The following is a 12,954-nucleotide window of genomic DNA, read 5'->3' as shown; positions in this document are numbered from 1 at the left end:
TTACATAAAGCTTTCTTGACCTAGGGAAATAGAATCATGAATGTACTTTAAAAAACTAGAGATAAACTCTAGCTGACTGGTTAAAGGTGGGCTACAAAGGCAACATTGCAGTGGCTAGTTCTGAAAGTTGAACTCATCACGACTGTAAATTTGTACCTGGGGTAAAAATAAGCAGGCAAATATTTGACTTAGTAAGAGAGATCTCACCATTCTGACATGTTCTCATCAGAGCCCTGTTTTTGTTCATCTGCTTCACACTCCATCCTTTCTTTCCTTCCTGTTTTGCTTAGGAAAGTCCTATTTTCTGCTGATTCACACAACCCATGACCTGATGAGGTCCAGGGAGTATTCTCCTTCCAGCGGGACAGACGCTGCTTCTTAGCAGACTTGAACCTGCAGCCTCTCTCGTAGCTCCAATCTGACACCTTGAGCTTCTGCTGAAGGCTGGCAGCCACCTCTGATGTCACTCGCTTCACTTTCCGCCGGCGCCGGAGCGGTCGACAGGGCGCATTTTCAGTAAAGGAGTCAGATTCGTGCCAAGAGTGTTGCTTACTCTTAACAATGGCATTGAGAGCCGGGTGCCGTTTGGCTACCATCGTGTCATCGGAGTCACTAAAATTGGCAACAGGGGCCATTTCTCGACAATCCTTAATGGCCTCATCGAGACTTGACTCAGAGGCCTCACTGTAGCAGCAGGTATGCTCGGCCAGGTGAGTGAAGTCCGAGCGGCGCTTCCGGCCTCTCCTTTTGCGAAGCTGCCGCCTCTGCTGCCGAGGGCTCAGGGCCATCTCCTCCCACAGCTCACCAAGCTTATTCTGCTCAGATGTCTGCTCCAAGGCTGAGGCTAAGTCATGTACCAGCTCATCCATGAGGCCACATCTGCCAAAAGAAAGTCCAGAAAAAGAAAAAAGAAAAATCCTTAACAGGATCTGTTGTTTTAGAATAATTTTATAAACCAGATCATGGCAGTGCACAGCCCACCCTATCTACAGAAAATAAACTCACCTTTCATCTGGCTACACTTAAGACTCTGTTCCTACCATCCATGCTCCTTTCAGCCACTAAAAATAGGTGTTTGGCCCTTAAGTGCCTGAAGTCAACACTCACGGGATCACAACCAGGATATTAGCAAAAACCAACAAACCCAGGGAAATAAATCTTTCCCCTTTTTTCCCAATTAAACTCATCACTAAATTATATAATAATAAAATCCAAAAAGATTAGACAATGTCTCACCAGACAGGAGCAGAACAACACACAACTTCAAAACCATAGATAAACAACTGTGCTATGGTCTGGGGTCACTAATAAGAATGCTTGTGGAAGGGAGAAGACAACACACTGACACACTTTAAGGAAGTCTGCTTGTACTTTTAGTGATCCAAGAAACTGTAGTGACCCACATTTGTACCCTGAATGGAGAAAACAGAGTAAGTCTGCCCCCATTATGGTCCCAACTACCACCTGGAAGCTAGAAGGGAAGGCCATTTGTTGAGTAGGTCATACACACACACACACACACACCAACTAGCAACTTTTAAGCTCTTCTCCCATCCTTCAAAAAATTAAGTGATCACCCTACTTATGTGCTTTAGTACCCATCACACGACAGCAGGATATAACAGGTTGAAATGAAACGCACGGGAGGAGTCTCTATGATTTCTAGCCAACTGCTTTCTAAACTTTCCTATTGTCAAACCCTCATACTTCAGGAGTCTCTTTAAAAGCAAACCTTCCAAGGGATGAGAGCAGTAGGAGCAATTTTTGGAATGCCCCTTTAAAGGGAAATGTCTGGGGCGCCTGGGTGGCGCAGTCGGTTAAACGTCCGGCTTCAGCCAGGTCACGATCTCGCGGTCCGTGAGTTCGAGCCCCGCATCAGGCTCTGGGCTGATGGCTCAGAGCCTGGAGCCTGTTTCCGATTCTGTGTCTCCCTCTCTCTCTGCCCCTCCCCTGTTCATGCTCTGTCTCTCTCTGTCCCAAAAATAAATAAACGTTGAAAAAAAATTTAAAGGGAAATTTCTAATATAATTTGTACAACACCTTATTAAGTACATATTAAATTAGCACTTTTCCCTAGCCCTTGTTAAGCCCAAAGTATTTCAAGTCCGTAATTAGAATTTAAAACTGTATGGCGCCACTCTCAGACGGTATTTTCGTTCATGCAGTTTACATTCTGCAAAGGACTTTCTAAAACCTATTTTCATGCTGTCCCCATGCCAACGACTTCAAAGGGAAGAAAACAGTAGTCTAGCTTATCTGCCACATGGATGGGAGTAATGGGGACACCTAGTTCCAAAACTACCAACCAAACAAAACGTCTCAAAGTGTCAAAAGCCACACAATATAAAATGCCCACGTCCCTTTAAGCAATACGAAATAGTTTAAAACGCCATGACTGGGGTTTCGGAGGCAATTGCCTGTAAGACCAAAACAGAAGTGAGGACAGCACGTCTAAACCTACTTCCTTAATAAAGAATTACTGCTTTAAAAACTCAGGCAGAACTGTACAAATTAACGTGAAACAAAGTGACAGAACAACTTGCAGTCGTTCGTGCAGAATCCTTTCCTAAAAGACTGCAAGTCCAACAGCAGGTGACAGAAGAACCTTGAGCTTCCCACACCTTCACTCTCGGGTGCATACTCCGAGAGAACCCCCTTGTCCAGCAAGCACTCGAGGAGAGGAAAGGTTAAGTCACGCAAAGAAAAGCACGGGAAATGGATAGAAGTAAAAAGAGGCAGGCGTATGGTCTGAGCGAAAGACCGGGTTGCGAGGAGCTGGGGGGAGGAGGGGGGAGGAAGGCAGGAGGCAGGAAGCAACTTCTCATTTGGGCTCACCGGGGCAGGGGTTCAGCCCTTCTCGCTCGGGCAGAAACTGCCAAAATTCAAGTCCTGGTGACTAAGCTCCCTCCGTGATCAGGGGTCGCAACATGGCCACATATGTGAGAAAAAGCTGGTTTCGAAGGACTCTCCCTCCAAGCCCCCGGCCCGCCTCCGAGGACTAGGGCGAACACGGCTCGGGACAGCAAGCCCTCAAGCTGTCGCCTGCCCGAAAGCGCCAGAAAGAAGAAAGAAGAGGTGAGTGTCGCCCCGGAGACGCCCGAACCTTATTCCCCGGGATGGGGGCGATGGGCCCTGAAAAACAAGGCCCAACCACCCTCGCCCCTCCCGCCAACCTTCGCAGCCCCATGGCGCACACGGCCCCTCAGACTCCGCTGGGAGCCGGTATTCCCGTTGGCGCCGGCCCCCTGGCCCCCGACCCTCTCAACCCACTCCTCCCCCTCACCAGCTGCAGCAGCCACCTCCAATGGCCGCCGCTTTTGGGGCCGAGTCTCCCCGCCGGGGTTTCCCTTTCTGACCTCATTTCCGGTCTGGGCCGGAGGGGTGGGGCGGTGGTGGAGCGGAGTGGGTGGGGCTGCTGCTTGAGAGGGCCCGCCCCGGCTAGACGCTTCCTGTCCGTGGCCGCGCCCACTTCCGCCCCGCGGTGGGAGGGGCCTTGGGGAGTCCCGGAGAAGGGGTTACGGGCCTGTAGTGTTGGTGGTTAAGGGTGGGCTGGGTGAGGGATAAGGTCCCCGTTAGGGGAAGAACACGCCTCCTCAGGCTGGCCTAGTCTGTCTTCGGGGGCGTCGGGGAATTGGCAGGGAGGGACCTGGGCCTCGCCCTTGTTTGCTGACCTGCTTTTAAAAAGGGTGTGTGAAATTAAAGGGAAATGGATCCTCATTGTGAACTGTGAGAGTTGGTACCACCATTAGGTTAGCGCGATAGCTTTGTAGTGAATTACTCAGAGTCTTACAAATACGCATTCCTTCAGCAACAAAACCAGTAAAGTTCTATTGGATTATAACTTTAAGTATAAAATTGATACCCATGAGTCTATATTGATGTAAGTAAACTAATGATGTGAATACTGACATGAATAAAGTAATAAAACAAGGATGAGGAGACAAATCTCTGGTGCAGAAGAAGTCTGAATAATTTATTGAGATAATCTACCCTGAAGTATAACTCCCACCCCCTTAAATGTGGGCTGTGCTACTGACTTCCTTCTAGAGAGTACAGTATGGAAAGAGGGAAAATGAGTATAGTGGAGAAACAAGGCAAGCACTACCTCACTTAGGTGATCAAGGTTAACATGAACAGGGTATAAATCATGCTGATCGTTTGTGGGCTAGATATGATGAAAGTATCTCTATGGTACTTTCCTTCCAAACCCCATAACCTCAGTCTAATGAAGAGAAAAAACAGACAAACCCCAACTGAGGGGCATTCTACAAAATGCCTGGCTAGAATTCCTCAAAATTGTTAAGGTCAAAAAAGTCAAGGAAAGTCTAGAAATTGTCACAAAGAAGAGCTTAAGGAGATGGGACAACTAAATGTAATGTGATCTACTAAATGAAAGACTGGAATAGAAAAAGGACATTAGGTAAAAACTAAAGAAATCTGGATAAACTAGGGACTTTGGCTAATAATGTCTCAATGTTGGTTCATTAATTGTGACAAATGTTCTATATGAATGTAAGATGTTAATAATAGAGAAAACTGAGTATGGGGTATATAGTAACAGTCTGTAATACCTTTGTAATTTTTCTGTAAGCCTAAAACTAATCTAAAATAAAAAGGTAATTTTTTTAAATGTACATGGCTTTTGAACAAGAAATTCTGTCTCTAAGGAATTTTATTCTAAAGAAAAATTGGAAATAGGTGCAAAAATATTTTAAATGTATAGAGAGGGATGAGAAGACTAGGAAAAAAAGTCCTACGACAGGGATTAGTTATCTAAATTATGTTACATCTATGGGATAGACTGCCTTTGAAGCCTTTTAAAACTGATGTGGAAGAAAATCTCCCAACAAACAAGAGTCCAGGGCCAGATGGCTTTTCAGGGGAATTCTACCAAACATTTAAAGAAGAGTTAACACCTATTCTCTTGAAGCTGTTCCAAAAAAATAGAAATGGAAGGAAAACTTCCAAACTCATTTTGTGAGGCCAGCATTACCTTGATTCCAAAGCCAGACAAAGACCCCACTAAAAAGAACTATAGACCAATTTCCCTGATGAACATGGATTCAAAAATTCTCAACAAAATACTAGCAAATCGGATCTAACAGAACATTGAAAGAATTATTCACCATGATCAAGTGTGATTTATTTCTGGGATTCAGGGCCAGTTCAATATCTGCAAATCAATCAGTGTGACACATCACATTAATAAAAGAAAGGATAAGAACTAGTTGATCCTCTCAATGGATGCTGAAAAAGCATTTGAAAAAATATAGCATCCTTTCTTGATAAAAACTTTCAAGAAAGTAGGGATAAAAAGGTCGTAACTGAAGATCATAAAGGCCATATATGAAAGACCCACCACTAATATTATCCCCAATGGGGAAAAAGTATAGCAGCTTTCCCCCTAAGGTCAGGAACACAACAAGGATGTCCTCTCTCACCACTGTTATTCAACATAGCCTCAGCAATCAGACAATACAAAGAAATAAAAGGCATCCAAAATGGCAAGGAGGAAGTCAAACTTTCACTCTTTGCAGATGGCATGATACTCTATGTGGAAAACCCAAAAGACTCCACCAAAAACTGCTAGAACTGATCCATGAATTCAGCAAAGTCGCAGGATATAAAATAAATGTGCAGGAATCAGTTGCATTTCTATTCAACAATAATGAAGCAGCAGAAAAAGAAATAAAGGAATCGATCCCATTTACAATTGCACCAAAAACCATAAAATACTAGGAATAAACCAGAACAATGAAGTGAAAATCTGTACACTGAAAACTATAGAAAGCTTATGAAAGAAATTGAAGAAGAAAAAATGGAAAAACATTCCATGCTCATGGGCTGGAAGAACAAACAGTTAAAATGTCTATACTACCCAAAGCAATCTACACATTTAATGCAGTCCCTATCAAGTTACCACCAGCATTTTTCACAGAGCTAGAACAAACAATCCTAAAATTATATGGAACCAGAAAAGACCCCGAAAAGCCAAAGCAATCCTGAAAAAAAACCAACGCTGGAGACATCACAGTTCTGGATTTCAAGCTGTATTACAAAGCTGTAATCATCAAGACAGTACAGTACTGGCATAAAAACAGATATAGAGAACCCAGAAATGGACCCACAAACTACAAATGGATCCATACCCACAAATTAGTATGGCCAACTAATCTTTGACAAAGCAGGAAAGAATATCCGATGGAAAAAAGACAGTCTCTTCAGCAAATGGTGTTGGAAAAACTGGACAGCGACATGCAGAGGAATGAACCTGGATCACTTCCTTATACCATAAACAAAAATAAACCCAAAATGGATGAAAGACCTAAACATAGGACAGGAAGCCATCAAATCCTAGAGGAGAAAAAAGGAAACAACCTCTTTGATCTCAGCCACAGCAACTTCATACTTGACATGTCTCCAGTGGCAAGGGAAACAAAAGCAACAATGAACTACTGGGACCTCATCAGGATTAAAAGCTTCTGCATGGTGAAGGAAACAATCAGCAAAACTAAAAGGCAACCAACAGAATGGGAGAAGATGTTTGCAAATGACATATCAGATAAAGGGTTAGTATCCAAAATCTATAAAGAACTTATCAAACTCAACACCCAAAAAACAAATAATCCAGTGAAGAAATGGGCAAAAGACATGAATAGACACTTTTCCAAAGAAACATCCAGGTGGCTAACAGACACATGAAAAAATGCTCAACATCACTCATCAGGGAAATACAAATCAAAATCACAATGAGAAACCACCTCACGCCAGTCAGAATGGCTAAAATTAACAACTCAGACAACAACAGATGTTAGCGAGGATGTGGAGAAAGGGGAACCCTTTTGCACTGCTGGTGGGAATGCAAACTGGTGCAGCCACTCTAGAAAACAGTATGGAGGTTCCTCAAAAAATTGAAAATAGAACTACCCTACTACCCAGCAATTGCACTACTAGGTAGTTCTCCAAAGGATACAGGTGTGCTATTTGAAAGGGGCACATGCACCCCAATGTGTATAGCAGCACTATCGACAATAGCCAAAAGCCCAAAGGTCCATCAACTGATGAATGGATAAAGAAGATGGGAGATCCCCCCCACACACACACACAGGAATATTACATGGCAATCAAAAAGAATGAAATCTTGCCATTTGCAACAACATGGATGGAAGTAGACTATATTATGCTAAGTGAAATTAGTCAGAGAAAGACAAATATCATATGACTTCACTCATGTGGAATTTAAGATACAAGACAGATGAACATAAAGGAAGGGAAACAAAAATAATATAAAAACGGAGGGGGACAAAATATAAGAGAACCTCAAATATAGAGAACTGGAGGTTGCTGGTGCGGTGTTGGGTGGAGGGAAGGGCTAAAGGGGTAAGGCTCATAAAGGAGGACATTTGTAGAGGATGAGCACTGGGTGTTATATTTAGTGATGAATCACCAAATTCTATTCCTTAATTTATGATTAAATATGTGTTAACTAACTTGGATTTAAATTAAAAGAAAAATAAATAAATTAAATTTAAAAATAAAATAAATAAAATTGATGTGGAAGAATATTTAATGAATGAAAAGTCATCGGCTTCTGATTGTGTACATTTCTGCTTGACTGTTTTACTCCAATAAAAAGGTTATTCTAGGGGTGCCTGGGTGGCTCAGTCAGTTAAGCATCTGACTCTTGACTTCAGCTCAGGTCATTATCTCACAGTTTGTGAGTTCAAGCCCTACATCGGGCTCTGTGCTGGCAGTGCAGAGCCTGCTTGGGATTCTTTCTTTCTCTCTCTCTCTCTCTCTCTCTGCCCCGCCACTCCAAAAGCTCTCTCTCTCAAAATAAATAAATAAACATTTTTTTAAAAAGGTATTCAAAAAATGTAGAGTATGGCTGTATTCATGTATATAGGAAATTAAATCTGTACTTGCCTAGGAATATAAACAGAATGATACACTACACACCATCTAAAATAGTTCCATTATAAATGACTATATCTCCTATCTGTTATTTTTATGGACTTTCAGAATTTAAGGGAGATTTAAGGGAGGAGACAAGGATGACTGAGGTCTTGAGCCACCATGACTAAGAGAGTGGTCAGTACCATTTGCACAGTACTAGAGAAGAAAAGAAACAGATTTGGTGAGAAATTGATTAATTCCATTTTGGACATGCTGAATTTGTAACTCCCATAGGAGAGAAAGAAATGTTCAAAAGTTGTCCACAGCTATCAGCCTCCTTTCTGCTTAAGTGAAATTCTCTCCCACAAGCAACCTAAGTGTCCATTAGTAAATATATTTTTAAAAAAGATGTAGGACACACACACACACACACACACACACACACACACACACACACACATACACACACACACAAAGGGAATATCATGCAGCCTTTAAAAAAGCATGAAATCATGGGGTACCCTGGGTGGCTCAGTAGGTTAAGCATCTAACTTGATTTTGGCTCAGGTCATGATCTCACAGTTCATGAGATTGAGCCCCACACCAGGCAGGCTGTCAACGCGGAGCCTGCTTGGGATTCGCTATCTCCTCCCTCTCTGCTCCACCCCCACTCACACTCACACATGCTCTTCTTCTCTCTCTCTCTAAATAAACATTTAAAAAAAAAAAAAAGGATGAGGGGCGCCTGGGTGGCTCAGTCGGTTGGGTGACCGACTTTGGCTCAGGTCATGATCTCGCGGTCCGTGAGTTTGAGCCCCGCATCGGGCTCTGTGCTGACAGCTCAGAGCCTGGAGCCTGTTTCAGATTCTGTGTCTCCCTCTCTCTCTGACCTTCCCCCATTCATGCTCTGTCTCTCTCTGTCTCTAAAATGAATAAACATTAAAAAAATTTTTTTAAAAAGGATGAGATCATGCCATTTACAACAACATGGATAGACATAGAGAATATTATGCTAAGTGAAGTAAGTCATACTGAGAAAGACAAATACCATATGATTTCACTCATATGTAGAATCTAAAAAAACCCCAAATGAATAAACAATCAAAAAGCAGAATCAGACCTATGAATACAGAGGACAAACTGATGGTTGCCTAGGAAGAGGGGAAAGATGGGTGAAAGAAAGTGGGAGATACAGGCTTCCAGTTATGGAATGAATAAGTCATGGGAATAAAAGGTACAGCAAAGGGAACATAGTCAATAATGTTGACTACAATAATATTGTGGTAGTGTTGTATGGTGACAGATGATAGCTGCACCTGTGATGAGCACAGCATGACACGTAAAGAAGTTGAATCACTATGTTGTACTCCTGAACCTAAAATAACATTGTGTGTCAACTATATTAAAATCAAAAATGTTTTCATAAATAAAACTATGAAAAAAAGTTCTCGCCCCCCAATCATAGCATCTCCCGTGATGTCAGTTGCCCCCATCACCTCTGAAAGCTCCCCTGTGAAATCCAGTTTTTATTTGCATCTTTCTGCTAGCTATCTCCATTGATTTACTCCAGCAGCATCTCCAATTTAAGATGTCAAAACAAAGCTTAGTTTCTTCTGTAGTCTCTATCAAATCTTCCCCTTCCCCACGGTTCCCTGTTTGGGAAATATTACCACCATCATACAGTCACCCAACTGAGATGCCTCAAAGCTGTCTTTAGTTCCTGCTTCTTCCTTATACCCCTTCACCTAGTTAAATGCCAAGCCTCATAGATTCCACTTTTATGGTATTCCTGCATCCACATTCCCTCTTTGCTCGCTCTGTGCCATGGGCCTGGGTAGGCAACCACTCTTCTGGATGGGCTCTCCCCAAATAAGTCATTCTCTACACTCGCACCAGAGTAAGATTCCTGAAACACAATTTCACTTCATCCATCTTTTACTACCTCCTGGAGCATACTTGAGCACACCGGATCACTTGCTATTTCTTGAACACCCCTAAGATTTAGGGTGATTGAAAGGTTGAATGCCAATGTCACCTCCATGAAGGCTTCCCCTTGCTTGCCTACTCTATTGGGCTCTCTCAGCACTTGCTGGTATCTTTACGATGGCATTTTCTTCATTAAACCTTGAATTAGAGCCAATTATGAGCAAATCTGCCTCCCCAAGTAAATGACTCATTCAACAAAATATATACTGGCACCTTATGACATACCTGGCCCTACACTAAGCTCTGGAGATAGAGTGTGTGAAAAAAAAGGAAGCCAATTCTATTGCCCCAGAGATCCTGTCATAGTCATTGTATTCTCACCAGTTTCTGGCACGATGCTTTGCACATGGTAGGTGCTCAGGAACTATTGCCAATCAGGAAAACAAATATTTGCTTACTAAATGCTGGAAGAGAAAATTTAAATCAAAGCTCCACGTTCAAGTAATGATGGTAGTCGTGAGCAGGACTACTCAAAGAAAGATTGTGGCAACAGAAGACTATGGGGATAAGGGGGACAGCTCAAAAGGAACAGAGAACATTTGAAAAGAACCAGTGTATAGAAGCCAGAAATTTAAGAAAAAGAGAGCCAAAAGGAAAAACTGGGTGGAATAGGAATACTACTACTATTCCTCCTCGTCCTCCTCCTCCTCGTCCTCCTCCTCCACCTTCTTCTTCTTCTTGATTGCGCAAGTGGGGGAGACAGGCAGAGGGAGAGACAGAGAGAAAGAGAGAGAGAATCTCAAGCAGACGCCATGCTCAGTGTGGAACCCAGTGAGGGACTCAGTCCCACAACCCTGGGATCGTGACCTGAGCCCAAATCAAGAGTCAGATGTTCAACTAACTGAGCCACGCAGGCGACCCAGGGAGGAATAGCTCTAAGGAGAGGCCATCACGCTTGGTAACTGAAGTCCCTGATGACGTGGAGTTTTGGGCAGACTGCCAGCAGATAACAGTGGAGCCAGGAGGAAAGCCAAGGGTGAAGCTCCATTAACTGACTAGCTGTGTCCAGAGCTAACTGCTTCACTTCTTTGAGCCCTTGCTTCCTCCTCTGTGAACTGGAGACAATAATAGAAAGTATACATCTCTTCGGTGGAGATTAAATGAAACAATGACTACGAGCCATTTAGCATAGAACCTAGCACAAATTAAGTGCTCCAAAAAATTAGTAGTTACTGAGAAGACAAAGAGAGTCTAGTCAACAATTTTCCTTCAATCGACTATTAGAGCAAGACTGTTGGTTGAATGAGCAAATCACCAGCTGAAAAGGATGTACAGACAGGAAAAATGATAGGTTTGCCCTTCCCACAACACACACACACACACACACACACACACACACATGCACGCACACGCACACGCACGCACACATCACAAAAGCACCTCTGCTGCTGGTTCATTATAATGCAGTTATAATAAACTGACCGTCTTCACCGTGGCCTGAACAGCCTATGATCTGGCCCCTACCTATGTCTCAGCTTCATCTTGAGCCCTTTCCCCATGCTCACAGTACCTGCCCACCAAGCACTGTCCCCCTGCACCCCCCTGGGCCTTGGCAAATGCTGTTCTGCAACCATGAATACCTGTCTTCAGGGCTTTGCGGGCATGGGCTGGAGGATCTCCTCATCTTTGAAGCCTTAGCTAAAATGTCACCTTCAGGGGACCATGGTCAGGTAAGCGGCCGACTTCAGCTCAGGTCATGATCTCACAGTTCGTGGGTTCAAGCCCCACATCAGGCTCTGTGCTGACAGCTCAGAGCCTGCAGCCTGCTTCGGATTCTGTGTCTCCCTCTCTGCTCCCTCCCCTGCTCGCTCTCTCTCTCTCTCTCTCTCTGTGTCTCTCAAAAATAAATAAACATTAAAAAAAATGAGACTGAAGTGCTACCTACTACGCTGAGGCACCTAAAAAAATTAAAAAATAAAGTAACACATCACCTTCATATAGAGAGCTTTCTTAACACCATCTGGAGGAATTCTACTCCCCTAGCCATTTTCTATCTCATCCTCTTTATTCCCTTGTGGCTTGTATCATAATCCAACATTACCTTGTTGATTTGATGTATACTTGCTTATTTTCTGTCACCTCCCACTAGAAGGTAATATCATAAGAAAAGATACATTGTCTCTCTTTTTGCCTTCCTCAACCCTGGGCACCTAGAACAGTTTGATGAAGGCAGGAATTCCTTGTTCACTCATCGCCACAGTGCTTTTCCATTTCCCCCTTTCCTGGCTTTAATCGTCCCTAAACCAATCCAAGACATTCCAGAATCTTTCCAGAATTGTTTTCCAACAGCCACTCAAGAGATGTTACTAATAGAAAGTGTCCACTACAGACAGCAGGAAGTGTCAGCATTTGCTTGAAAAATGAAGGACTCCCAGCAACTGGCCCTCCTCTCTGGCCCCAGCACTCCTTCTGCTTTGCCTTACAAGAAACCTCTCTGGAGGCTGGGATAGGAGAGTGGGGACAACAGACACAGAACTCCTATGGAGCATACCAGGTGAGGGGACACTGGGAGAGGCTGTTCTGTGTCCAGAGCAGGTAGGCACAGGGCATTAGGAGGCAGCTGGTAGAGGTCTGCCAAATTCCTCCTATGCCATGCCTTTCACACTCTCACACGTACCCTTCTCAACTACTTACAGTTGCTTTTGTTGAGGTAGCATTTATTGAAGGCTTACTATGGGCCAAGCATCATAGGCGTGTATATTAGTTTCCTATCGCTGCTATCACAAATTGCCACAAGCTTAACATAATGCACCCACGTGGATAATCCAGGACAATCATCCCATCTCAAGGTCTTTAACTTTAATCATAACTACAAAGTCTCTTTTGCCATGTAGGCTAACATAGTCACAGATTCCGGGGGGCCATTATCCTGTCTACCACAGCATTATGTTATCCCCATTTTATAGATGAGGAAACTAAAGTTTTCAGATGCTAATGACTTTACCTAAACCCACACAGCTAGAAAATGATAGAGCCACGACCATCTGTGCAGGTAACGAGGGGCTGAAGCAACCAAGCACAGATTACTCACCGCCTACGCTTGGCTGAGCTTGTTCTTACGTGGAAGCCTTC

General features: G+C 43.4%; 1 protein-coding gene across 7 annotated transcripts in view; it reads right to left on the bottom strand.

Annotated features, from left to right (window-relative positions):
- Window positions 1–3,385, bottom strand: part of GPATCH2L (G-patch domain containing 2 like) — a 78,168-nt gene extending 74,783 nt beyond the window's left edge. For 4 of the 7 annotated variants that reach the window (XM_040477780.1, XM_040477782.1, XM_040477781.1 and 1 more), the window contains exon 1: window positions 208–879. In XM_040477780.1, coding sequence (XP_040333714.1) covers window positions 208–869 — 662 coding nt within the window. In that variant the 5' untranslated portion in view covers window positions 870–879. Of the gene's footprint in view, window positions 1–207; window positions 880–2,835; window positions 3,197–3,283 lie in introns of those variants that run through there. The other 3 variants (XM_040477784.1, XM_040477783.1, XM_040477786.1) reach the window with 3 other exon arrangements.
- Window positions 3,386–12,954: the final 9,569 nt, after the last annotated feature.

The sequence above is a fragment of the Herpailurus yagouaroundi genome, unplaced genomic scaffold (assembly GCF_014898765.1).
Source record: "Herpailurus yagouaroundi ecotype Mexico unplaced genomic scaffold, PumYag 141, whole genome shotgun sequence".
NCBI classification, from domain to species: Eukaryota; Metazoa; Chordata; class Mammalia; order Carnivora; family Felidae; genus Herpailurus; species Herpailurus yagouaroundi.
Note: the sequence above shows the minus strand (reverse complement) of the source record. Positions and strands in the feature narration are given on the sequence as shown.